The following is a 27,299-nucleotide window of genomic DNA, read 5'->3' as shown; positions in this document are numbered from 1 at the left end:
TTTTTAAAATTGATACACTACCAAATTTTTAAAAACTACTATAGAGAAGTTTTTGACAGTTGTAATTATACAAAAATACACTAGATATTCATATTAAGTAGGATTATGAAATCATAAATTACTCAATATTTTTTAAAACATGTATTATATTAAAAAGGTTTTTTTTGTATTATTCAGTATGTTTAAATTATTATTTAAAAATAAAACTATTGTATTAATTTAAATAAATGAATATTCATTGCGAAATTGGAAACTATTTTAAAATGAAAAAAATACATTTTTTAAAGTTTAAACTGGAATAATTAAGTATTAAAGAGAAATATAAATTAATTTTACAATTAATAAATATAGCAATACCAAAAATAGCAATGCAAAACAAATCAATAAATATTACAATTATAAACCCATTTTTCTGCCTTCAATTGAAATTGGTACAGCATGTTTGGCTTGGCCAGTTCTTTTACTATCCATGAAGTTTTTTAAGTGTTTTTCAAAACGATTCATTGGGCGTTTCACAGTCTGTAATGTAAAAAATTGTATACATTTATAATAATATAATTAATCATTAAATGTTTTATTACTTTTGAAATGTCAGTATCTGTATTTGATTTAGGTCTGACAATATAATCTTTATTTGATGGCGCAGGCACCCTAGCTCTTGCTATCCAACCTTTATCTCCAGGTTTTAATTTTTTATGACTAAAAATAAAGATTCAAAATAATATTAACATCTTTTTGATTTATAATTATTACTAGTTTACCCAACACCTACCTTTCTTCATCTTCATCGTCATCATCATCATCATGTTTGTTATCATCATCCATATTTGAATGTTTCCTACGTGGCATTTGTTCCAAATCTCTTTGTTCTCTCTCTTCTTTGGACATAGCTTTAAATAAAAATAATTATTTATGATAATTTTACTAGCTACTTTAGTTATTTACACTTAAAACTCTTTCATCTTTTTGTTGTTGCTTTTATTAAAAACTTTATTTTTAAATCCATTTAACATTCATAAGTGATTTACGATTTCTATATTTTGCATTCAATAATCTGTCCACACGGTTGTTTGAAATTTAAATAAATCTTCCTCTCCTTCGCCTCTACTCCAACTATTTGGAGACAAACACTTTTTCCCTAACCTCCAGTTGATACACATCTGTAACCACATCATCTTTGCAATATATTAGCAGTCATCATATCATTTTCAAACACAGCCAACCGACTCTTTTTCATTGTTCTTCTTCCTCTCTTTTATCCTTTGTTTTTTTTCATTACCTTTTTTAATGTATCCGATTCTTCTCTCCTCATTACATACCTAATCTATTAGTCTATTTTCTCTCATTTTGTCTGTTATTTAAACCAAGCACATCCTATCTCTCACGTCTTTGTTCCTTATTCTACATTCTCTTGCCACTCCATTTATCCACCCAAACATTTTCATCTCTGCTGTTTATTCTTTGTTCTATTTTCCTATAGTCGGCTTACCACACTCCAGTAGAACTGACCTTAGTGTCTCAATGGAACTTTCTTGTTTCGCAAAACATCTGACAGTTCTTTCCACTCAATACAACCATGCAGTTTCACATCCTCATCAACCCCGTATTCTTTTATAAAAAAGAATTAGTCAATTAGTACATCACCATTTATTCTCATAACTCGTCTTGTTCTCTTCTTCTAAACTCATTCTCTATATAATTCTGTTTTACTTCTACCAATCATTAGCCCCTTCAGTTGCTATTCTCTACTCTTAAAATCTATTGTTAACTTCTTTCAGATTTTTTCCTACCAAAACTATATCTGCAAACATTATGCAGCATGGTACTTTACCCTCTATCTCCTTCTTAACTTCATCTACTACAACAAAAAAACAGGTAAGGACTCAAGCTTAACCTTAGTACACACCTACTCTAACTAAATAGTTTATTAATTCACTTACTTTTGAAATATAATTTTAAATTTTGTTAATATTACATATTTATTTTTAATACTAAGATTTATATATACAATTTAAATCTTATTTCATCAATGATTAATCACACAGGAAGTATTAAGATTTAGTTTTACAATTCTTTAAAGATCACTATGACTTATTTATCTAATATAATTTGTTACAGTAGTAAAAAAAAGTTTTTATAAAAAAAAGCAGAAATTTACCTTTAAAATCGGTTGATAAGTTAAAAATTGGTCGGGCCCATTCATTAATAAGCCGCCCAGCGCGCTCTCGGTTTTCTTTAGTTTCTTTGGGATGTCTGTATAAGTACATGACAGCCTTACCAATTCCAGAATATTTAAGAGTAGACTGTTCAATTGGAGGATACTAAAAGAAAATGTGAGTTATTTTTAAAACTTTCTTTATAAATATTAATTGTTTGTCATACATCAGCCAATAATTTTAAAAGGGACTCTCGCACTTGAAGGGAAGGTAAGCTTCTATCTGGCATTGGTGCTAACCAATCAGTGAATACGTTTAGAACATTATGCTCAACAAATGCTAACATTAAATTATGTTTTTTTAACTGAGACAAACATTTAGGCAACATTGTTATTTTATTAATTGCAGGTTTTCCTTCTTTATTAAGTTGTCGATCAATCTGCAAATTATTCAAATATTAAAATTTAAAGCAAAAAAATTAAATGGATTTCATAAATATTACGTCAGCTGCATTTTTCATGTCATTTATTAAACCAGCAATTATATCATCATTATCATTGATTATATCTATATCCTTCCTACGGCGCTTCCAAGATTGTTCTTCTTTTTTTTTCATCATCATAAGATCAAAATCTGATACTGACTGTTCGCTATTTAACATACATTTATTGAAAATTATTTGACCATTAAACTATAAATTTAATATTATATACTTATTTCGGTTTTCATGATCATCATCAGGATCGTCTGGATCGTCATTATCATTATCAGCACTACTAGTAGTTGGTTTGGTAGTTGGCTCATCATCAGAATCATCTGATAATTCAGGTAATACTTCATTATTTTCATCACATTTTACAGTCTTTTCTTTGACATCATCATCATCATCATCATCAGATACAGCATGTACTTCGCGCTTCTATGAAAAGAAAAAACAGTACACATTTTTTCTTTATCTTATATTACACAAATAATTTATTTACTTAAATTGTATTAATCTAAACACCATTATGCATTGTAATTTTATTAATAGACTTGTATTTTTGTCGACATGTTATTTAGTAAAATTTACTCTAAACCCTTTACTTTTTAGAATTTAATTTTAATTATTACGTCTTTTCTAGAAGTATAATAATGAAAGCAAAATTTAAATTACATAATATATATATTAACATGTTTTGCTTATCTCAAACTATTCTTCTTTGTTAACACATTTCTAATTAAATAAAACAAGTAAGATTTTTTATTTAGCTAAAAGAAAATTAGTTAAGATTTATTAGAAAACCCCATAAAAAAGTAAAAATATAAATGTTTATAACGAAATATAAAAATCGGCCTTTTAGCCCCCATAGAGAAAATGTAAATTTTTTTTGAAATCGGTTTATTAGACACTTCAGAAAGTGACTTTTTTTTTAGTTTTTGTTGTATAAAATTTAACACTTTCCATTCCCTTTAAATTGTCGAATTGGGACTGACCCATCAATTAGTTACATTCTCTATCTCTCAAACACACATCAATATCAAAATAGTGTATAATAATACATTTTTGTTAATGTTTACTTACAGATGAGTTTGATTTAGCAACATTAATTTCATCTTCTGATTCAGAGTCCGACATGATTTTTACCTTTTTGAATTTATTTTTTTTAATTTCATTTTCATCTGCTTCTATAAAATATACAAATTTAATACAGAAAAAAATACATATTAAGAAAAAGGGTGGGCCTAATTTCATTTTCATTTTTTTAACTGGCAATTCCTCAATTATTTATTATCTTTCGAATTCCAACTAGAATTAATCAGATGCCACATAAATATTTTCCATTCAAATCATAAAATTAACAAAATAAAATGTTTTTCACTGGACCTTTACATTTGTCCATAACCTAACTTATCATAGTGCACTATAACAGCTACAATTTAACGGAAATTGATAGGAATTTTTGCAGTAAAACTTTAACTCATTCAATATTTTAATTTTCATGATTTAACAGAATCCATACAAACTATACAGATGCCACAACCCTCACCAAACCACAAAAAAAAACAATAATTTTAATGTATTTATATACTATTAACAAAAATATTTAAAAAAGTAAAAATAAAACATAATAGGTAGGTCAAATTAAAAAAAACACCAGACAAGGATCAACGGTTAAGGGACTGCCTTAACCTAACTTATACTTCAGACTATTGTCATACATTAACACTGTAAAATATTAAATAATATATGTATTTATGCTGAACTGCAGAAAAATGTACAAACCCCATAAACATTTACTAGAGCACTGTGCGTGGTACAATCAGTTTATGGAACCAAAAAATGTTGTGTAATCCAGCATTAAGCTATCGAGATTCTACCTAAGTATTTAAAAAAAAAAATCATAATTGCTTTAAATTACCTTCATTCGATTTATTATCAGGAGACGCATCAGCCTTATTGATTTGTGTATCATCATCAGAATCTGAATCAATTTTTATACGCTTATTAGTAGATTTTTTAATGGAAGAGTGAGAACCAACTGATGATACTGAAGAACTTCTAGATTTAGATTTAGACCGAGAATGTGATCGGGATCTTGAACGAGATTGTGACCTAGATTGAGATCTTGATTTTGACTTTGATTTATCTCTAGGGTAGTTTTTATGATCGGATTCTGCTGATGATGCGGAACGAGACCTTGATCTTGATGAAGCGCTAGAAGAATGTGCTGATGCTCTAGATCTAGATCGAGATGTACGTTGAGGAGATTGAGAATCTTCCAAAGGATTATTATTATCAAACTCTACAGGTAATACATCTCCGAACGTATTATCCATCTCTATAGAAGATATTGAGAATACATTAATTAGATTAACGTGCATTAAAAATATGTATTATTCATTACTATATATATATTTATTTTACCTGTATTATTAATTTTTAATACATCAGAAGTGCTAGATACAATTTCTGTTGGATCTGATTGTAATGAACCGATAATATTACTATCTTCATTCATATCAACATTAATATTTCTAAAATAAAATAAATATTTAAGTGTTAAATATTTAATTTTTAAACTATTTATTTAATATAAAATATTTTATTTTTAATTGTTTTGTGGCTTATCGATTCTTTATCACTTTTAAAGTCTAAACTTTAGATATGCTAGGTATTTCAAACTTAATTTGACAATTTTTTCTTTGTAACAAAATTTGTTTTAAATTTATTTCAAATTTAGCATTGCCAAGTTTTTAATAAATGAAAATAAATGGCAATAAATTAAAAACCACCTTAATACTTAAATGTATAATCACTAATAATAGAAACATGTATAATTAAAAAACTTGACATCATACTAGATAATATTATTAAAGAGTTTTTATTCAGTGTAAGTTCAAAGAAACAAACAAAAACATTAAAATTATGGTGGGATAATAATTTAGTGATACAATACACCATTATTCCCCGATAATATATCTTATCAAACCGCCGTAACTAAATATACATCTGTTTTCGTTGGGAATAAAATTATCAACACTTATAAACTAAATTGTTTTTATCATATTTTTTGGATAGACATAATATGATCATTTTCGTGGTTGATAGAGGAAATTTTCTACAGCTCGATTATGGCCGTAACTCGAAATTGGAAAAAAGTGAGATACATCCATTTTTGTTGTGACAATCAATACTATACCAGTATTTCAAATATAAATTTTATTTTATTTTAGTAGATATATCATTTATTTAAAAAAAATAGGTATCATTTCATGATATCAATTTACCTTGGCAGGAATTCTTTTTTTAGGATTTTTTTTTTTTTAAATTCGTAATTATATTCATGCCGATTGTGAACTTTTTGCCGGACAAACTTAATTTGGGAGTTTTAGACATTTGAAGACATACGTGGGCGCCCAGCAGTGCAAGTCTACCTGTGTTTCCAACGGGTCTACTTTCCCTGGCCCATTATGGGCCCTTTTTTTTGCCGTTATCTTTGTCTGATAACAGTTATATAAAATCGAAAAATGAAATGTAGATGTGCACTGGCAGGCGCCCGCATATGTTGATATAGGCGATGTTCAAATGTCTTTAACTCCCAAACTAAGTTCGTCTGGCAATAAATTCTTGCAGATTCATAATCAGCATTAAAAGTGCTATAAAAATTGAAGGAAAATAAAGGGTGACCACTAAACTACATTTGTTCCATAATATTTATAGTAAAACTTATATTAAATTTTATTTTTTGAAACTAAACGTAGAATCCATAAAGAGCGTTATCAAAAAACTACTATAAATGACAAGTGAATAAAGACATCACTGCAATAAACACATTCATCTTATACCTGGTATACTAAAATACTTGTGCAATTGTTATTCCTAAGGTTTAAGTAACCATGATTATAGAACTAGAGTAGTCCTTGAACTTCTGATCACATTTGTAGTCATCATAAAACACAGTATTGAATATAATAAATATATTTTGAATATATATTTTACTCAACTGGTAAAATCAATTTATACCCACTTTACAACTAAAATAAGATGCTTTTAATTTCTCTACAAATTTTAAATCTTAAAATACTTACAAGTTAAGAGTTAACTGTTGAATGTGGATAATTGTATCGTCTATTGATATTCTGAAAATATAAAAAGATACATAAACAAGGTACTCTAATAATATGTATAAATAATAATTGAGAATTTGTACATTCAGCTTTGATGGCATGATGTTTTATAACGACAATGGCATCACAATAAAACACACATGCTGTTTGCTACTATTTAAGCCTCAACGTAAATTTTCTTACATATCACTTTATGCCACATTGAACATGTCATCATCAATGTAAACTTTCACATAGATATAAGTATAAGAAGTATGAGAAAAAATTCTATAAAATATATACATACGGAATAGAACGTAGACTGTAGAAAAACTGATACTATTCCAATAGAAAAGGTATATTGACTTATGGAGAATAACCTTAGGATCTTCAGCTTCACTGAGAAGTGGACTAATAACAAAATAACACAGCAGCTAAACTCTAAAGATAAACGAAATAAATAAACAGCTATAAAACATCAACTTCGTGATACGCATACACAGATTACACACCAAAGAAATTATGGTCTAATGTCTATAACTAAAGACTATAAGAGACACCGTGCATGAGGACACTCAGCGCTGCAGTGGACAACGGCGCAAGCCATTATTCCCATGAAAAAGCATAGAAAAATGTAAAATTCATATTTTTGTAATTTTAAAAACTAATTACTGTTAAATTGTTTGTGTTTATCGACATGTTATATGGACAAAATTTTGATAAACCATTAATTTTACAACTGTAGCACTTTTTAGAAAAATTTCCATGCTGCTCGAATAATTTTTCTCCCGACAGTAGTGCTTACATTCACCACTAGAGTGCGTGACTTTTCAGCAGCTTCGCGGTGTCTGAAGACTAAAACATGATTAAAATATACAAGTTTATTGCACATATATACCTACGCCTTCTCCATCAAATATTCGATGATAAAAACAAATATAAACGGGCAGCCAATCAAAATCAAGGATAGAATGATTGGTGATTACACAATCAAAGACATGTGCTCCGCATGGACAAGTGTCAACAAATGGCATAAGTCATGTTGAATCTGCTATGATATTTCGTACAATAATCAATAAAATATTATTATAAGCAAAAACCACTAATTATTATACAAATAAAATAATGGACAGTCCGCTTATTTATAATTTAAGTAGTGGAAAAGCATTACCAGAAGTAAGTTTACTCGTTTTAATAAAATACTAACACTTAATTAGGAAATTAATACCAACTAGTGTTAATAAAAATAGTAAGCAAAATGTGTTTTTATTCTTCAATTCATTACTATGTTGATGCGTTTAAATATTTCTGTACTGTTAATGTAAAGAGGCTAATCTCAATTGCATAAAATGAGTTAAGACCACTTGTATACATTATTGATTACTCTATGTCTTGGTAGTTCCTAAATGATTATGTCTTATGCCAATTTAAAAATCTAAAATGTTAAAACTTTTTATTTATCAAAATGTAATTACATGTATTCATTTAGAAAATAAAGATCAGTTTATTTGACAATAATTACTAAATACGCAATTTGCATTTTAATGTATAGATTTGCACTAAATAAAATGAGATGTATTCTTTCACCGCACAATATTCTATACATTAATAAGGTTCAAAATGCAATGGAGACAAAAAGAAGCTATGAATGAAAAAATTATTTTATATTAAAACAGGGTGTTAACCATTTTTTTGAATAAATAATGTTGATGTTATATTCATAAATCTTCACTGAAAGACAAATGATTGAGGCTTCTTCAAAAAAAAATCTAGTTTTAAAGACTAAACCATAGAGAAGAATTATAACTAATTTTTTATTATCTTTTTTAAATTTATTAAAATGATACATATAATCTTCTCTCTTATTCGTGTACATATTGTGAATTCTGTAGATAGGTTGTAGTCCACTAGTCCTTCTTTATCCTATGCCTATAATCCTATTCCGTGTGTACCAACTTACTAAATACTAACTTGTATGTCTATCCAGTTTTATTTTTCATAATTTATATTATAAATTTTTTTGTTATAGTGGCTTACAGAAAGAAAAAGAAGAACACTGTTAAAAAAAAACCCAGGTAAATAACACTTATATTTTTTTGTAATTACACAATTTACTTAAAACGAAGTGCAGTAGTTGCTCAAAATATGTGCATGTATAAAAACGACTATAAAGAACATTGCATATAACTTTAAAATATAATATAAGGGTAAAAGATTGTTTAACAATTTCAAAGTTATTTCTTCACTAACAAATTTGTATCCAAGTGCTTTTTCAAGTGTTTTTATCACTTTTTAAGTAATAACCATTCTTACATTACAGCCCCTTTTTTTAATTTTATTAAAAACTTGTTTTTATAATTAGTCATTTAAACATCAAATACTTTTTTTAATTAGATATTTTGGTTTAAAGCAAATTTAATTTAAAGTGATTTAATGAAAGTAATATTTTTATATTTGCAAACAGGTTAAAGAGGTATTTTTTAAGCCCAAAATTTACATTATTTTTTTACATTGTGCATAATTAAACATTTTAGAAATGAAGAGACACATTGCTCTTATTCAGGACTTCGATATGCCAGGCCTAAGCAACACTATAAGAGTGACTCAAGATGGCCAATATATCTTGGCAACTGGTATTTATAAGCCCAGAATAAAATGTTTTGATGTCAACAATTTAGCAATGAAATTTGAAAGATGTTTTGATTCTGAAGCTGTAACTTTTGAGATATTATCTAATGATTATAGTAAGGTAATATTGATCAAATTTATTTAATTTGTTTTATATTTACAAGTGTTATGGTTTTTAGTTTGTTATTTTACAATGTGATCGTTATGTGGAATTTCATTCTCAAGAAGGGCGTTATTATAGGTTACGCATACCAAAGTTTGGACGTGATATGAAGTATCATTACCCTACATGTGATTTATATATTGGTGGAAGCAGGTAATTTAACTTTTTTTTTAGCACTATGATTCAGAAGTCAGTCTCGTTTAATGGGACCACCACAAAACTTTAGACTTTGTGTTTAGAGTAGTGTACTACTACTACTATTTGTTAGGTTTTTTTTTTCGTGCATGTGCATCATTAAATGACCGGGGAGGGGAACTATTTGTTAGGTTAGGAGAGGGTATATGTAGTGCAATATCAGACGACAAACACTTGTAGTCTTGGAATTTTGCATCACTAAAAAATGTAGAACTGTGCCAGTGGACAAGCAGATGATCAACTGTATGACCACTGCATTACACAGCTCCCATATAAATTTGAATTACTTTTTTTTTTATATTGATTTAAGAGGTCGTCAAATCTAATTTAAAAACAATCAATTTTTAGTAATTATTTTATTTTATACATGTTTTTTACTGCTTCAGTTCCAAAAATTAATTTATAAATTTGATGTATTAGACTTTAAAGACGAGACATTAATGTTCTTTTTATCCGTGCTCGCAATCTTCCACATTTTCCTCTTCAATTTAAACTTTAAATGCAAAATATTCAGTACTATTTGACTGTTAATTACACTACAAATTCCCTTTAAATTATTTTTTTAAACAAAATTTTTGATCATTTAACATAATAATGTTTTTCATTTCAAACTTGTTTAGGTAAAATAAATATTTAGTAAACTACCGTAAAGTAAAATAAGTAAGTGTTGTCCCCTCAAAAAAGCAATTATGGTGATAACAATAAGGAGTAGTTGAATAGTTGAGTAATTCTTAACTTTTACAAAATACATTATCAAATAAATGATTTAAAAATATTAAATTAACTCCTACGAAACAATTAACGTCTGATAGTAATTATACCGTTTATAAAACTTTTATGTTATTAGGTTTTCACGTACAAATCATGGCTGGCATATTAAAGCCCAGCCCAAAAAGTTTTTGAATGGTAAAACCCTATTCAACCCCCCAGGTAGTATTTCATATAATCTGGTTTACTGGTCTTTGTGGTTTTATAAAATATAAAATTCTCTAAATACCCGAGTGGGTTGGGTTATTTAAAAAAGCCTGTGTTTTACGAGTACACAACAAATCAGGAATATATAAAAACATGTCGTTTTAATTTTTAATGCATTGTTTATTTTGAATTGCTTATAATTGAAAACAATTAGTTTGGCATATGGGGCCAGTGTTACCTCCTAAGGAGGAGGTTTCCTGTTGCATTCATTCTCCTGGATAGGTTGTCATTGGAGAGAGAGTATAGCAGTTCTTTTTCTCTATACAGTTTGCCGCCAGACAAACAAAATTCCCTGACCAAATGTCAAAGTGGTGATGGTAAGCGCTAACACACCGTCACACTGACCGAGACATTTACAGGAGCTTTTAACAAAATCGTGCTCTTTTTTAGTATCACTTAGGTAATGTCATATTAAATACTTTAAACTGTAAAAGATGTTTTTGGGGAAAAAAAATCAACTTGAGAGTAATTACAATTTTGTAATGTAATTATTAGTGTAATTAAATTACCAAAAGAAAAGTAATTATTTCCTCAACACTGCTTAGAGGTAGACCAAAGAAAAAGTTGGTAGATGTTATAATGACAAGGTGTGTTTAGGGTAAATTGAATAATGTTTTTAAATTAGGTAAATGTGAACAGAAATTATTTGGTTGTTAGATTCTGCTTTATACAGCTGTATTATTTCAATTAAATAATTGAATTAACAATGAAACCAAAAATAAAAATATTAATTTTTATAAACTTGGGTTATTTAGAGCTTTGTTATACAATAATTTTAAAATGTCAAATGATGGCTGTATTTATTTTTTAAATATGTTTTATGTTTCAGTTCTGAAATTTATAGATTGAATTTGGATCGAGGACAATTTTTAAACCCGTTTATATCAAATGCTGGTGATGAAATCAATAAATTAGCAATAAATCCTGTTCACAATATGCTTATGAGTGGTACTAAGGAAGGGAAAATTGAGGCTTGGGATCCTAGATCCCATATTAGCGTTGGCGTTTTGGATTGTGCACTGAACTCTGTTACAAATGATACAAATTTTGTGTTAGTTTATAACTTTTAGTTAGTTTTCATAATAATATTTTATTATTGTTTTTATTGTGATTAGTTCAGATGGATTTCCATCAGTAACTGCTCTAGAATTTGAAAATGCTCTGACATTAGCAGTAGGAACAGCTACAGGACAAATTCTTTTATATGACATTCGTTCTAATAAGCCATATATGGTCAAAGATCACTTATTTGGATTACCCATAAGAGATATTGCATTCCAAGAAGATAATATATTGTCTATGGATTCATCTTCGGTAAAAATATGGAATAAAAATACTGTGAGTATATAATGCAATTAAATTATTGTATATTTTTAGTTAACTAAACTAAAATTTATAAATAAATAGGGTAAATTATTTACTGCTATTGAATCTGGAAATGATACTCAATTCAACAATCTTTGTGTAGTCCCTAACACGGGAATGTTATTTATAGCTAATGAAAATGCAAAAATTCAAACTCATTATGTACCTGTAAGTAATAATTTATTGCTCTAAAAAAAAAAAGCTTCTGTTAAATTGAAAATTCTGTTCTTGAATAGAGTTTAGGGCCAGCTCCAAAATGGTGTGGATTCTTAGACGCATTAGTTGAAGAGTTAGAGGAAACTAAAAAAGAAACTGTATATGATGATTATAAATTTATCACACGAAATGAACTTGAAGAACTTGGCTTAGCACATTTAATAGGTAAAATTGATTTTCTGATTTCTACTAAATATTTTTCAATAAACTAATATATATTATCTCGTGTGTTCAGGAACAAATTTATTGAAAGCTTACATGCATGGATATTTTGTGGATATTAGATTATATAGAAAAGCTAAGTCTGTTGCTGAACCTTTCGCTTTTGAAGAATATCGTAGAAAGAAGATACGAGAGAAAATTGAGTCCGAGAGAACTAATCGAGTACAAGTTCAGGTAAAATCATTTAACTTACAAAAAAATTTCAGTTAAATGAACAATGTATATATCACATTAGAAATTACCTGCTGTAAACAAAGACCTCGCTCTTAAGCTAATACATGATGAAAAAGAAGGAAAGAAAAATAAAAATACTTCAAGTTTATTGAAAGATGATAGATTTAAGGCTTTGTTCGAAAATCCAGCATTCCAAGTTGACACAAATGCTGAAGAATACAAGTAAGATTTTAATAATTGTCAACATATAGTTTTGTTAAATACATACTGGGGTGGTTAAAATTTTCACTTTTTTGATATTTTGAAACGGGCATCCTCTCTTTTTTTTTATTATCTTTAATAATTCAAAAATTCCAAATTTCACCTCAATTAAAAAAAAAAAATTGAATGGTAAGAACACGTGATGCAAAACCTTTGAAATACCAGTCAATGTGATTTTATACATCAATGAATAAATTGAATAAATTTTTATTTAATGCTTTAATTATTATATTTACAAAATAATTGTTCCATAAAAATGTTAATTTTAATCGTTGATTTTAACAATTTTATTACTTGGCCATTTGGTATTATGATTGGTATGTTGAAAGCTTTGCAATATGTGTTCTTATCAGTTCTTCTTATTGTTTTTTTCAGTTAAAACTTGGCATACTTGCGTTTTAATGTTATAAAAGTTTAAAAATGTCAAAAAAGTGAATATTGAAGTGTATATTTTTCATTATACTTAACTCAGTTTATTATTGTTACTCATCAGTTATCTATAATTTATTTATATGTAACATAACAAATTGAATGATATTACAGGTTATTAAATCCTGTTTTGAAACGATTAGATAAGTCTAAACAAAAAGAATTAGAAGAACAAATCCAGAAACAATTTGATCCTGTAGATGTGAGAATCATTTTAATAATCATGTTTAAACATTTATTGTAATAAAATTAATTAATCAAATACTGTCCATAGGATGAAATTGAAGGAAAACCTAGTTCAGAGGAGAGTAGTGATGAATACAGTTCAGATGATGACCAAAAGTGGACAAAAGAATTGAAAGCCGAGTACAGATCTGCTAAAAGAAGAAGAATTGCAGCTGAAAAAGCAGACCGTAAAAAATCTTTAAATGAAAAAAATAGCAGCAGTGATAATAATGATAATGATGATGAAAGTGATGATAATAATATTACTACATCAAGTGAACCATTTTCTAAGGCCCCTAAATTCTATGAAATTAAAGAAGGTGAAGAGTTCAATGGACCCAATGTTAATAAATTAGATTTTTGTCAAAATACAAGGTGTGTAATCAAAATAACCTATTTAAACAGTGAATGTATTTACTTAAAATGATTACGTTTAAAACTTTATTATTGTATATGTTTAGTGCAACACTCGGTGAAAGAATCCATTTAGAAAATTTTAATTCTGTAAAAGTATTGTCCAGTGGAAATCGGCAACTGACATTTTCAACTCAAAAGGTTTGACATTTTTTTAAAAACCTGAGATTTATACTGTTTAGCATTATATTTATTTAAATTCATTATTTTTTTTAACCAATTTGGAAAAGAGCTGTTTGTTTTATTTATAGAACAGATTTTTTTTTTGTGGTTTTTAAAAGTATCTGTGGTCCAGTTTGGGTAACTTAACAAACATCCTAATAAAAAATATATGTGGGTGATTCTCTGAAACCAAGGAGTTTTCAGTCCCCTAACTTTTACTAGACTTATGTTATGATTTTTAGGAAACTTGTTTACACTCTATGTAAAATAGTTCCTGATCAACGTTTTTTTTAACAAAATTAAGATATCCCCTTCCAATAAAAAAAAATTAAAATTGGTCAAATATTTAGTCCCTCACCGTGTCCCACACCTCTATTTCGCGTTTTTAATATGTCGTAGATGTTTGTGCTTAATTCTCGAAAACACAAAACCTAAAATTATTCAGTTAAGTATGTACTCTAGTTTTCAGAGTGTATTATGTTTTTTCGAATACTTAAATATTTCCCCCCTAGGGTATGTTTACCCTATAAACTATGTGTCCCATAGTTTTTTAAAAAAAGTGAAAAAGAGGTCCAGAATATTATAAATATATATTTAAGAAACCAAAAGACTAATACTACTTTTTAATGTCTTAAGTGCAATGCCGTTGTAGCTTTCAATGTGATAACATACCATTTGTCAATAATAGTATTATGTTATTATTTAAACAAATTCGTTCGTTTGTCTGACTATTTTCTTCAGTCACTAACACAGTCCTTCATCATAATGGTAATTTTTTTAATTAAAATGTTTTGCTTAACTAAGACTTTCTATTAAGGGTCTTTTATGTAAACCCTATGCTTATTCAGAAACAAAAAAAAAAAATTGGCTTTTCTTCAAGTGGAACAATGAATGTCAAAATTCTTTTCAGAGAATTACCCATGTATGTAATATATTTTTATAAAAAACTTGGTTTTTATTTTTGCTTTTGTAGTATAAAAGGATATTTATAATTTGATAAGTTTAGATAAGACATTTTATGTATTTTGAATCAATAATATTAATCAAAACTTATTATAACAGGAAAAGAAGTACAAAAAAGCAGATTTGGAAGCGGAAAAGCACAAACAAGACAGATTAAGTGTAATTAGGAAAGGCCCTAAAAACCTTAGAAAACCAAAGTTCTATGCTGGACCAAAAAACAAAACGTTTCATAAAAAAAGATAACACATTTTAATAATATAATAATTATATTGTAATATAAATGATATCAATTATTTATTTAATTTCTGACAATTAAAAGTAATGGAAATTTCTTATATATAAAGCTGTGATGTTTTATTTTGATGTTTTTGGTAAATTATTCGTGCTTAAGTTATACATTTTCGATAGTTTATACATCAATATATCAATCATCCAAAAACAAATAAATACTCCACTGATGTTGCATAAAAATTGAGTTATTAAATGTCCCAACAATCTAAAATCAAATATATTTTGATTAGGTTAAATAGATCCAACATAAATACTTATTTTAAAGCATTAATACAAACCTTTGCCTTTCAGTAAATTTGACCATAATAGGTGATAACTCATAACTAAAGAATACACCAGGCATACCAGATGTACCTCTTTCCAATGATATTATCTGTAATTCATAAATGTATATTATTTTAATCATATTTTTATATCCAGCTGTTGCTACCCACTTTATTGTGTTTGGTCACAGAAAACTGATTTGTAGAAAATACAGTCTTATCCTTTCTTTGGTAAAGTGTAGGAACTATTTTTAGGTAATATTGAAACATAGTCCCACCTGTAAACATATTATGTCATATAGTTAATAATACTATAAATTTCCTTAATGTTTTTTGTTATTTTAAGTAATAAATTATGATCATTTTAGTAACATGCAATCTGCCATTACCAAAGCTGTGAATTTAATGCGCTGAAAAATAATTAAATAATAAATACAGGTACATGCAATTATGTACTAATACCGTATCAAAATGCAAAAAAAAATAATTAATATATTATTTTAAAAATTAAATTAAACATTTGGGCAAAAGTACACGGCGCTATAAAACGACTTTGACCTCATTTTATTTATTTTTATGTTACTTATACATAATTTCTAAAAATATAATCGAATTTTTCAATTTGTACACTTTTTTTGAAAACGAACAAAACTAATAAAAAGTGTAAACGAATTAAAAAAAAAAGAACCATAGAGAGCTGTAGTTCATTCGATCGAAAAGGTCGCTCTGACACACGACATTCCGGCTCAATCTTGGGCGCGGTCAATGTATTTTATTTTTAACTTATTCCTTTTTTTTATCTTATTGTTAATTAAATTTAATTAAAGTCTAAATGTTATAATTAAAATAAAATACTTTTTTGTGTACAAAATATAATTTACTACATTATTTAATAATGCATAAACACAATATTATAATATGATTACCGATTTAAATTTTATTTCTCAAATTTATATAAATAAGGTTATATTATGTATGTAAAACATTGATAGTGAAATTGTCACCATATAACATTTTTTAAATATATCAATATATAAATAGGTAACTATAACACAAAGATGTTTTGGTGGGCTAATCATATTTTCGGAATCGGTGGGTTATATTCCCCTCCCCCGATTTTTACCTATGTCAACCAGCCCCAGCCACATTATGGGTTAAAACGCCAAATACGAACGAACGTTTGGTGCGACCCCCCTCGAATTTGTTTTAAAAATTACACTGCACATATATTACGATGAAAAGAATGTTCACATATTTTTTTTAGAAATCTGTGAAAATTTTATAAAAGATGCGGAAATTTCAAATTGAGTTCTCCATAAAAATGCTCAAAAACACAAAAAAAAAAGAGGTAAAAGTTCATAGAAAAGAAATAAAACAACCATAGTCGGACACGGCAATTTGCGGCGGTTTGGTAACCTCCAATAACCAGTATATATGTTTATGGTGACCTCCATATAACCCGGTATCAGCTGATAAAAATATAGATAACATGAAGTCTATCGATAATCAGTCAAATTACCAAACACGAATATAATTTTACTTGTTTTTCAGTTACTATGATGATAGTATTGTTTTAAGTGTACATATAGAAACCTCACTTCGTATTCGAAAAACGATCTTAACTAAAGATTATATTGTGTATTTATTTAGAAACCTATAGAAAAACATCAAAATGGTGGTAGTCGGCGGAGGTTATGGACAGAGACAAAATATATCGTGTTTCGACAAGATATCAAATGCATTCATGATGGGAGCAACCATCGGAATCACTATGGGCATAGTGTTTGGTGGTGTTAGCGGCTTAAGGTATGTGTTTTTATAGATTAAAGCTGCTATAAAATTATAACTGTCAATAGTTTTTCAATGTTGCTTTCAAAAATTAATAATTTTGTTTTTATATACAACTTAGTGTAGTTAATTTCTTTTACATAAATAAATAGTACATCTAACCAACATATACTGCGTTCCAAAAAAGAACATACCAATTTTTCGTTGAGAGGCAAATTTCTCCCACTCGTGGCGAAATGTGGTGCCGATAGTACCCAACGGTCTGCGTCCGAGCCACATACCTAACCAAAGCACGTAGCAGAAGATGCGTGCCACCAAACATTAACTGGTTGCTGCCTGGTTTGTTCTCTTTTGGAACGCAGTATAGATTAAACACTAAATAGAAATTGATTTCAAGTTAAAAATTATACAAAATGTATTCAACATATTGATGTTACTATTTATATTTACATAGATTATAGTCATATAGCTGCTTCAAGTCCAATATTAATAAATCATATACCTAAATAAGAAAATTAACCTACATGATTATGGCATCACCTTTATTTGTCAAATTACTAATAAACAATTGTTTGTTGATCACAATTTTTATCTTCTAGGTATGGACTTAGAGGAAGAGAATTAATTGGAAAAACGGCTATAACCATGTTGCAAAGTGGTGGAACATTTGGCACTTTTATGAGTGTTGGAGCCGCACTTAGATGCTAATCAAAGTTAAATATGACTGAAGAATTAAAAATTCTCCCCGAAATACTTCAAGAATGTAAAATATTATTTAGTCTTAAATAATTATAATAAAATAAATACTTCTTAAATCTTTTTATATTTCTATTCTTAATTTGTTTCGTAGTATGGTAATATTATATTTTAAACGTCTCATTACTTGTATTATACTGGTGTTTTATAAAATTATACACATATAAGGAAATTCAATATTATTGTCATTCAACACTTGGGTACTTAACTGTTAAAACGTATTTATAGCTTTTCTTATACTATTGTGAAGATTATAGCTTCATCAATTGGCATTGATTAATTAATTATTGAAGAGAAATTATAATAAAGTTTTTTTTTTTTTATGACTCAGGACATATTAAGGTAGTTCAACAAATAAAAAAAAGCGCCTATTTTTTTTATAACGTTTTTTTAAATTGTGATAATATGATTGCATAGTGAGGTAAATATTATACAACAATAGTAATAATATAACATAGGTTATAGGAAAAGTCATTCTTAAAAATAGTTTTAAATTAAGTGCATGTTACGTGTACGAGTGGATAAAGTGAAACTTTTTTCAGAGTCATTCAACCGATCTGAATACCGTGATGCCGATAATCTTTTTTTTTCGTACCCTCTGTAAAGAAATTTCACTTCAAAAATCGATTATTTTAGAAAGTCTAGGTGTCAAGATTGACAGGGTTTGGTGTTAATTAGGTGATTTTGTTGATGCAAGTAAGAAACATACAATCATTGATTATAAATATTATAGATTGCCCGCCGAGACAATTTTCAGTTCTGGACGACGACACGGGACGGGCCCTAATAGTATTGTTTTTATTGAAAATAATAAATAAATCATTTTTTTTACAAATATTATTTAAAAATAATCCTAAAACTCCACATTAAAACTACAATTTTTTTTTTTAGTATTTAAAAAACTCACTCAAAATACACTATAATAGCGTATTTCAAATACTACTTACCCCCTAGATATGATCATTATAAATATTAATTAATTACATGCTAGATCTTATTCCTACAATATAGCCTTATATAAATTATGTTTTGAATAATTAAATTATTACTGTCTTAATAAAAATATTCGAATAGTGTATTTGACCGGGAGGGCTATAGCTAACTTTATGCCAGTTCGGTCACCTGAGGGTTGATGGTGTGGGTCACTGCTAAAAATCCAGGTGGTCATCCATCCGGGTTCAAGCAGCAACGGCCACAGCTTAACCTCAAGTGCCATGCGGCAGCTGAGGTGTCCACTGCGCCCACTGTCTTAATAATATGTACAAAATGCTTACTTTGCAAAAATTGTTCAAAAAGGAACACGTATAAAATAAAATTACAAAAACCTTATACTCACCTTCAAAAGCCATAGTTTCAGAAGAATCTAATGGATTTCCACCATGGCCTGGAATTGATTCTACTTTTTGACCAAATGACAAATGTCTAATTATATGAGTTGTATTGAAAGACGATGATGAATAGGGATGTACATCGTGTACTGAAATAAAAAACAATTGTAGTGGCTTAATCAAAATATTAAGTTTGTTTTATTTTTAAAAATTCTTAGTTTTAAAATTTTTTTTTATGTTTTATTGTACTTTGCCCTTGCGGCATATATTTAGTAATAAATAAATAAAATAATTAACAATTTTCGAGATAGACTCTCATTCATACATATTGACTTGTCTATGTCCAATGTATTATAGTAGAATCTATGATACAAAATATAAAAGGTTTTAATACCTTTATTGAATATCACTGATGAAAAGTTATCCTATATACCTCTTTCTTATGTATGACACTGTCGAACAATCTCTAGGTATTTTATTAAATGTTTTCTTTAATTTTTAGTAATTAAATATATTCTACAATATTGGATTAAAATTGTAACATACAACAATTAATTACTAATTGATTAGTTTGATCATATACAACATATATTCGAATACCACAAATTTAACTTATTTTAAAATACCTAGACTTTTGTAAAACATTTTTAATTATTTCCCTCACGAGACATGTAATAATTGCTTACCGTGCATATTATTGATGGAAAAACTCGTTCCTGGAGCTATATGAAAACTTCCTCCAACCTATTAATCAAAATAAACCATTTCTAAATTAATATAGATGCTACCAAATGTATGAAAGACTATTAAAAAATATTTACAAAAAATTATTTTTTAAATCAAACTTACTCTATTCACTTGAAGTGTACCAAATATTTGACAACCTTCTTTAAATGCATTTTCAGAACTTGAATTTGAATTCTGATTTTTACATTGTTCAATTACAGAAGGGTTAAAGTCCCAGCTTTTTAATTTATAAGCTCTTCTTACATCATCACAAGTGTTACAGCATCTAAACAAAGTTTAAATATTTTTAATCAACATTATACACTGCAATTTAATTGGTTTGGTGGAGCATACAAGATACTAGAGGATTCGGCTCCATAGCAACTGCCACAACTAGGTGCAACTACATCAGAGACATTAGTTTGAGAATGTTTGTTACTCAAAGCCTATAATAATAATAATAATAATAAATAAAGTTTAAGTTAAGTAATAACTTACAAAATAGTATTTTTTTTTAATTTACCTTATTGACTTCTTTACTGCCTACACCTAAAATGTAAAATATTAGTCAAAATTGAATATGTTAATTATTACATAAGACATAATACTAAGTAAAAATAAATTTTATAAATATTTAATTATTTAGCTAAATAAACTTTCAAACATTAACTTTACCATCTGCTTTCTTGGGATCGCTAATTGGTTTTCCATTCAAATCAAGCCGTCTTTTATAAATATTATGGTCAATATGTAAATGCTGTTCACCTGAACTATCAACTGCATCCAAGGATAAATCTACAATTAAGAGTACAAAAAAATAACAGGTGTTACTATTATTTTAACTTAATTTATTATTTCAATATACATTTACATACAATCACAAGATATTCTAGGAACGATAATATCCAAATTTATTTGCAATTTTTTATTACGAGATGTATCAACAAAAAGTTCTTCAGTAGGTGTAGTATCAAGGTATTCAAATAAATTAGACATCATCAAAAATCCAATAGTAAGGAAGCACACTAGGGAAACTGTAAATTAATTAAACAACAATACAAAATTATTTAAAATTTGTTAAATCATTAATTTTAATGTATACTTTAAAGCAATGCTAAGCAAAAAATCAGTATTCATTGGGTAGCCTCAATTTACACAATTTTCTAAACAATTGATTATTTATTAACAGCCTTAAAGCATATGGATCTCTATACTAAAACATTTAATATCGTTATAAAAATCTATAATATTAAAAATAAACACAATTAGGTTATATTGCTTTAATAAATATATCAAATTTAAAAAAAAAAAAAATCTTGACTGTTTTAAAAAAAAATTATTAATGTATAATTATATCATTAATATAAAATTAATATTTTATAAGTACAGACTTAAGGTCTATTCCCACTAGCACGGGACGTGTCAGGGCCGGGTCCGTGTCAGTTTTTGGCTCGTCCGGGTCGGCCCGGTCAGGTATTCACACTATTCAGTGCCCCGTCCGTGTAAATAAAATATTTTATCATCAGTTGAAGTCGGACATCGAAATTAGTAATCACGTGCTAGTTGCCTACGTATTGTCGAGTGAAATTAACCTATGATTTTAGCGGAAGTATTATTATTTGTTTATAATAACTGTGGTGTATATATCGAACGATGTTCGGCCCTGCGGCTATGGGACCTGTTGGTCTAATTTAAACAAACATTCTATACCTCTATAAGTATATAATTTTATTTTAGTTTTAAAATTCTAAAAGATTCCCTACTACCTACTCTTATGTTTTAGACATAACCCATAAGTCTGCACGCAAAGAGTCAGCGGGTTTATTTAGTATTGCATATGCCGTGTGCGCGTGTAAAATAATAAATATTTTAATAAATAACAATAATGAGTGATATAAAACGAAAACGTATTAAACTCGAATTTTAAATAAAAGATTTGAATAATAATTTTAAATACATTATTTTTTATAAAATTATTTAAAATAATAGGCTATTTCGAACAATAAAAATATATTTTAAATAATACATTTTAAAACACATAAAGCACATACCGCATACTTACTGTAAATACTACCGATAGCCCGAAATTTTTACCTATATATTTGTAATTTATATACAAAGTGATCCATATGGTATAAGACAATCATTAACTCAGAAAATATGGGTATTTTAAAAATTAATTTTTTTGTATATTTGTATATATTTTTCAATACCTTTAAAACTTAATACTGACAATTTGTATCTTCATACGTAAAATAAACACGGACTTCGTTTTTCCAAATGGAAACATGTTTTTAGCTCCTAAATTATATGTAGACCGAAGGAAATTTTTTATATGGATATGTTTTGCTTATTGAAATGTCCGTTCCAGGCCGAACACGTCCGGGAACCCGGAAAGAGAATCGTCGCCAACGATATTTTTTTGACCCGGATCTGGCACGGATGCCCGGCCCGGACCCGTCCCGGATAAGTGAGAACGGTCATATTTAAAACTCCATAGATAATTGTTTTTTTGCACCCGGACAGATTCCGACACGGACCCGGCCCTGACACGTCCCGGGCTAGTGGGAATAGACCTTAATAATGTCTGCCTCCAGTATATTTCCAGTCCTTAAATCCAAAAACAAATTGTACTCAACAAATCTTTGGCACATACAATAGAATTTTTCGGAAAAATTTTTAAATTTTTTTTGTATGTACCCACGATATCTTCTAAGCCGTTGAACTGATTTCTTTGTGTAGCAACTCTATAGATGAGAAATTGTACCTGAAAGGTACTTTATTGAGCAAAAAATCACCCCTTTCCCTTCAAAATCGAGAAAAACTCCCAAAAAATATAAATATTTTTCAACATAAAATTACAATGCTCATTATCTTTTTTTTAAATAGTCTAATTAGTTTCAAATTTGTAGAGAATATTCTTTAAACATAGCACTACCAATAAGCATTGACAAACCAAAAAAATATTGTAAACCCTTTTTTTATTTATTTCACTTTTTCAAGCAAAGTTTTAGGGATTATGTCTGAAAATTTGACCCAAAAGTAGATCTAGAATGGACCTATAACATAAACAGTAATTTCAAAAAGATGTCAAACTAAAAGAAAAATACATTTTGACCGTAGTCAATTTCTAGGTTACTATGTGTGAGTAAGTAAATATTGTCAAACTTTTTTTTTTATTAACAAAAACCCAAAAATAGGGGGAAATTACACTGATCGTAATTTATCACAACTCATTCAATTACTATCCACAAATTTGCATCAAAGCGTTTATTTAATAGTGATTTTATCACTTTCAGTTATAATAATTCCTGTAGACTTGTGACTTCCCCGTTTCCACTTTGCCCCAACCCCACTATATTAGCTTTTTTTGATAATGTGATTACAGATTACGACATTTTATTATAGAAAAAAACTATCAAGTGTATTTTTTATCACCAGTTATTTCACCTGGCTTCACCCAGTTAGGCATTTAATATATTTTATAACTAGTATCTTTGCTAAAAAATAAACTTTAACAAATAAAGGATCGATTATTTGCAGACTGGATTGGGCTACTGTGCATTATACAAAGTCAAATAATACAAAATGTTTAACTTAGGGTTGTTCTAATTCTTTGCCCAATGGTCTAATAATTGTTTAACCTCCACAAACAAAGGAATAAGAATAGTATTATAGATATAAAATTGAGCTCAACTGATTGAACGTTTTATAAGTCTGTATACATTTGATTTTAAAAAGTTGAGAATTGGCACTGTAACATGTTATTACCACATAAGTCAAAATAGTTTACAGAGGCAAATTAACAAAATTGTATATACTAAAAACGTTGCAACCGTTCTCCTGTGATATTGGAACATTCATATACACACATATTATATAATTATACGATTTGTAACCAAAAAAAAAAATCATTTATAAAATTTAAAAATTACAACTTTCAATTTTGAATTTAGGGGTGAGGAGCGTGACCAAACTATTAAATTAGTTCCCATCTTTTCGTCTTCCTTTTTTAATGCAAATACACAATGCTCAATTATGAGAGGTCTTCTACATAATAGTTTACCAAATAATATTACAATAAGAGTAGCATAATAATAATATTACTAATAGTACAATAAAAATACATTAATATATTACCAACTCCTCCCCAAACTGTTTTAATTTGTACTTCTTCGAGTGGCTTGGCAAAAGCATCAAACTGTTTTAGTGTGTTTAAACTGAAAAAAGTTTTTTTAGAAGACATAATACCTATTGTTATATTATTTAATTTATAGTTCACTATATGATTTGAAATTGAAATTTACACTGGATATAAGATATTAACTACTGAGTAATGAAATAAAAATTACAATAAATATACACGTCAACTAAGTATAAAATACTACTACTAATAGTAACAATAACAACTGTAACGGATACTATTATACTATTACCGCTATGAAAAATGGAATATTATACACGTATAGAAACTTGTAATTATTTATCAGTGATAATGATATTGTTGTCGGCTTTGCTGTTATCTACTTAGGTTTATTGATAAAACTCATAGACCTTATATTATCACAGGACCCAGATTATATATGAAGTATATAATATGGGTTGTTACAGTTACCACGAATGTTGCATGCCACGACTTGTAGTTACTCCGACATTGCTTTATCAGTCATTTGCCACGAATATAATCTACTTCGAATATACAATTGCTACGATTAGACGGTTAGTCCGAATTTAACATACTCCGACATCGTAAAGTAATTAAATGAATCATACAACAGTTTACTCGATATTGTGATACCACGAAAGTATTTTACTTCGACTATACATGGTAAGAATACTTGACCACCGGGCACCGACTATTCCGTGAATTCTATGATTGTATAATGAAAATATATTATATATTATTGTCAGTATTTGTATGTCTTAGATTTGGAACTCGTTTGGTGTACAAACAGGGAAATTACAAATTACTATTTAAATATAGTTGTCGCTAGTACTGTATTGTGGGCCGAATGATTTAATTTCTATAATGGGCCGAACACTGTCCATTCCGCAACTAAATCCAACTCTACACAAAAGTTTTTGACTAACTACTGATACATTTAAAGACAGAATCGGGTTATTGTACATAATGAATTTAATATATTAAATTCATTAATTACGTTTTATAGTGTATTCTTTATTTAAATTGCACATTTTAATTTACAGTATATCTTTCTTTTAATTATTGGTTAAAAACCTTTGGCAAGGGCAACAAAGGGCATTGTAAGGGTTATATTTAATTAGTTGACATACATAATTGAATACAGTAGGCTATACATTTGAAATAGAAAAGTTATACAAAAAAGATAGAAGAATTTTATAAACAATTTTTTTTATGAATAATAAATATAAATCTGATTGTAATATATAATTTAGAATGTAGGTGATTGATTCAAATTAAGTCCCAAAGGTTTCAGATAGATTTTTAAATATATATTGTTGTTAATCCGTTGTGACTGGTATTATAAACAATTTTGAGGTTTTGTATGACACTGAGAGACGAGAGTCACTTAAATGGACAATAACTTACAATATAAAATTTGGTTTTTAATTACGACTAATATGTGAAAACACTCAAATTTGGTATTATAAAAAAGTAATAATATTGAATAGTTTGGTTCCTAAACCAGTGTTTAAATTTTAAATCAACGGTATAGAGTATAGATTATACCTTTTTTTAATGACATTATTAAGTGGTAAATTAAAAACATTTATATTATGCTGTTAAATTTCTTGACTTTTGGATATCTGCTTTTGTTTATCAAAAGTGATACAAACCATGAAATTATTTCTTGTTACTTTTCATCTTCTACATCAATGTTGTGTATCAAACATTTGTTCAACACCCCTCTAAACATTTTTTGTAGAATCGTCTCTGATATAATTCAATTTGTATTTGTATTGACTTTTGGCTTCAGTATTTGTACAAATAAGTAAATATTAACTAGGCACTATATCGCAACATAATGGATTAAGGGATACCAGAAAGGACCATGGCCCGCTCACTCAGGGCTCACAACATCATGGGATCTTTCAAGATCGATAAAAGACAATTAACATAATTAACAACATTAAAATGTATCTTTATCCCATTTAGTGATTAGATAGTGGAATTATTTTTTAAATATTCTGTCGAGGTTAGAGCAAACAAATTTTAAGCATAATATATATATTTGAGATTTTTAAAATCATTCATAAATAATTATTACATTTTTAGTACTTAGGAAATATCATTAACGGCCGTTTATAGTAGTTTGGGTAAAATTTAAGTATAGTTTAGCCTATAATTTTAATACTAGTTAGGAATATAAATATTTGTTTTTTTTTTTTTTTGTCAAAACAGATAATTTTAATAATATTATTAATTTCTGAAAATAAAATGATTTTATTAGTCGTTTGCGTGTTACAATGTACGGGGCGGTGGCAATCATGTTGTATATGATTATGTATTTACTATTTATAATAATAATTCTATCAAAATTAAAATGAGAAATCTTACAGAATCTAAAATATATAGATTATAGAGAATTTTTATAGGTTATTATATCTACGTATAATCTAATTTCTAAAACAAAAAGTGTTATAAACAAAACTGAATCACGGACGTACAATTAAAATATTATTAAATTGTTAATATTTTTAAATTTATTATTATAATATTCATTATTGAAAATAATAAGTATCAGTAAAATGTTATCATTTCTACAATCATTTATTTTGTAAATAACAAATTATTATAAAGAATATGCGTGTCTATGGAGATGCATTTTAATTTTATATTATGTTGTCTTTTGTAAAACTTACAAAATGTTACTTGGTATTGTTTTTTTAACGCTCATACCAATTTTAATGGTGAGTCCTCCCCTAACAACTTAACGTGAGCCTCACTCCTCCATAAATCCGGCCTTGTGTTAAAATGTTAACAATACAAAATGCATAAATCACATTAGACCTACTAAAATTTGGT

The 27,299-nt window shown here is 27.7% G+C and overlaps 4 protein-coding genes across 7 annotated transcripts; 2 read left to right on the top strand and 2 right to left on the bottom strand.

Moving 5' to 3' along the window:
* Positions 1-163: 163 nt before the first annotated feature.
* Positions 164-7,284, bottom strand: LOC126844240 (protein IWS1 homolog). 4 transcript variants are annotated; one of them, XM_050582266.1, is made up of 12 exons: positions 7,054-7,284; positions 6,729-6,779; positions 5,065-5,174; positions 4,559-4,978; positions 3,721-3,821; positions 2,870-3,075; positions 2,659-2,806; positions 2,383-2,595; positions 2,159-2,321; positions 773-890; positions 582-699; positions 164-519 (listed from the first exon to the last, which is right to left on the bottom strand). In XM_050582266.1, the coding sequence occupies exons 3-12, from the start codon at positions 5,156-5,158 to the stop codon at positions 397-399; spliced, it is 1,704 nt and encodes a 567-aa protein (XP_050438223.1). In that variant the 5' UTR covers positions 5,159-5,174; positions 6,729-6,779; positions 7,054-7,284; the 3' UTR covers positions 164-396. The 4 variants fall into 4 exon arrangements, with proteins under 4 accessions (XP_050438223.1, XP_050438220.1, XP_050438222.1 ...); XM_050582263.1 differs by having other exon boundaries at positions 165-519; positions 3,721-3,824; XM_050582265.1 differs by lacking the exon at positions 7,054-7,284 and adding an exon at positions 6,951-7,007 and having other exon boundaries at positions 165-519; positions 3,721-3,824.
* A 467-nt stretch (positions 7,285-7,751) lies between these two features.
* LOC126844224 (nucleolar protein 10) lies at positions 7,752-15,501 on the top strand. Its single transcript, XM_050582241.1, has 14 exons — positions 7,752-7,922; positions 8,776-8,821; positions 9,281-9,495; positions 9,554-9,690; positions 11,537-11,758; positions 11,823-12,045; positions 12,115-12,240; positions 12,309-12,453; positions 12,524-12,684; positions 12,746-12,906; positions 13,489-13,576; positions 13,649-13,974; positions 14,061-14,154; positions 15,238-15,501. The coding sequence occupies exons 1-14, from the start codon at positions 7,872-7,874 to the stop codon at positions 15,379-15,381; spliced, it is 2,139 nt and encodes a 712-aa protein (XP_050438198.1). The 5' UTR covers positions 7,752-7,871; the 3' UTR covers positions 15,382-15,501.
* Positions 15,438-24,727, bottom strand: LOC126844225 (endoplasmic reticulum-Golgi intermediate compartment protein 3). The gene is made up of 11 exons (XM_050582243.1): positions 24,431-24,727; positions 21,166-21,324; positions 20,966-21,085; positions 20,814-20,839; positions 20,645-20,736; positions 20,414-20,576; positions 20,251-20,308; positions 19,573-19,713; positions 15,864-15,970; positions 15,708-15,802; positions 15,438-15,634 (listed from the first exon to the last, which is right to left on the bottom strand). The coding sequence occupies exons 1-11, from the start codon at positions 24,534-24,536 to the stop codon at positions 15,493-15,495; spliced, it is 1,209 nt and encodes a 402-aa protein (XP_050438200.1). The 5' UTR covers positions 24,537-24,727; the 3' UTR covers positions 15,438-15,492.
* On the top strand, positions 17,200-18,305 carry LOC126844226 (reactive oxygen species modulator 1). The gene is made up of 2 exons (XM_050582244.1): positions 17,200-17,498; positions 18,080-18,305. Exons 1-2 carry the CDS (start codon positions 17,365-17,367, stop codon positions 18,186-18,188), a joined length of 243 nt encoding a protein of 80 aa, XP_050438201.1. The 5' UTR covers positions 17,200-17,364; the 3' UTR covers positions 18,189-18,305.
* Positions 24,728-27,299: the final 2,572 nt, after the last annotated feature.

The sequence above is a fragment of the Adelges cooleyi genome, unplaced genomic scaffold (genome assembly GCF_023614345.1).
Source record: "Adelges cooleyi isolate 19-005CV unplaced genomic scaffold, UGA_ACOO_1.1 ACOO_flye_CR_arks_rails_tigmint_CR_PRNA_651, whole genome shotgun sequence".
Lineage (NCBI taxonomy): Eukaryota > Metazoa > Arthropoda > Insecta > Hemiptera > Adelgidae > Adelges > Adelges cooleyi.
This window is presented reverse-complemented; position numbering and strand designations above follow the sequence as displayed.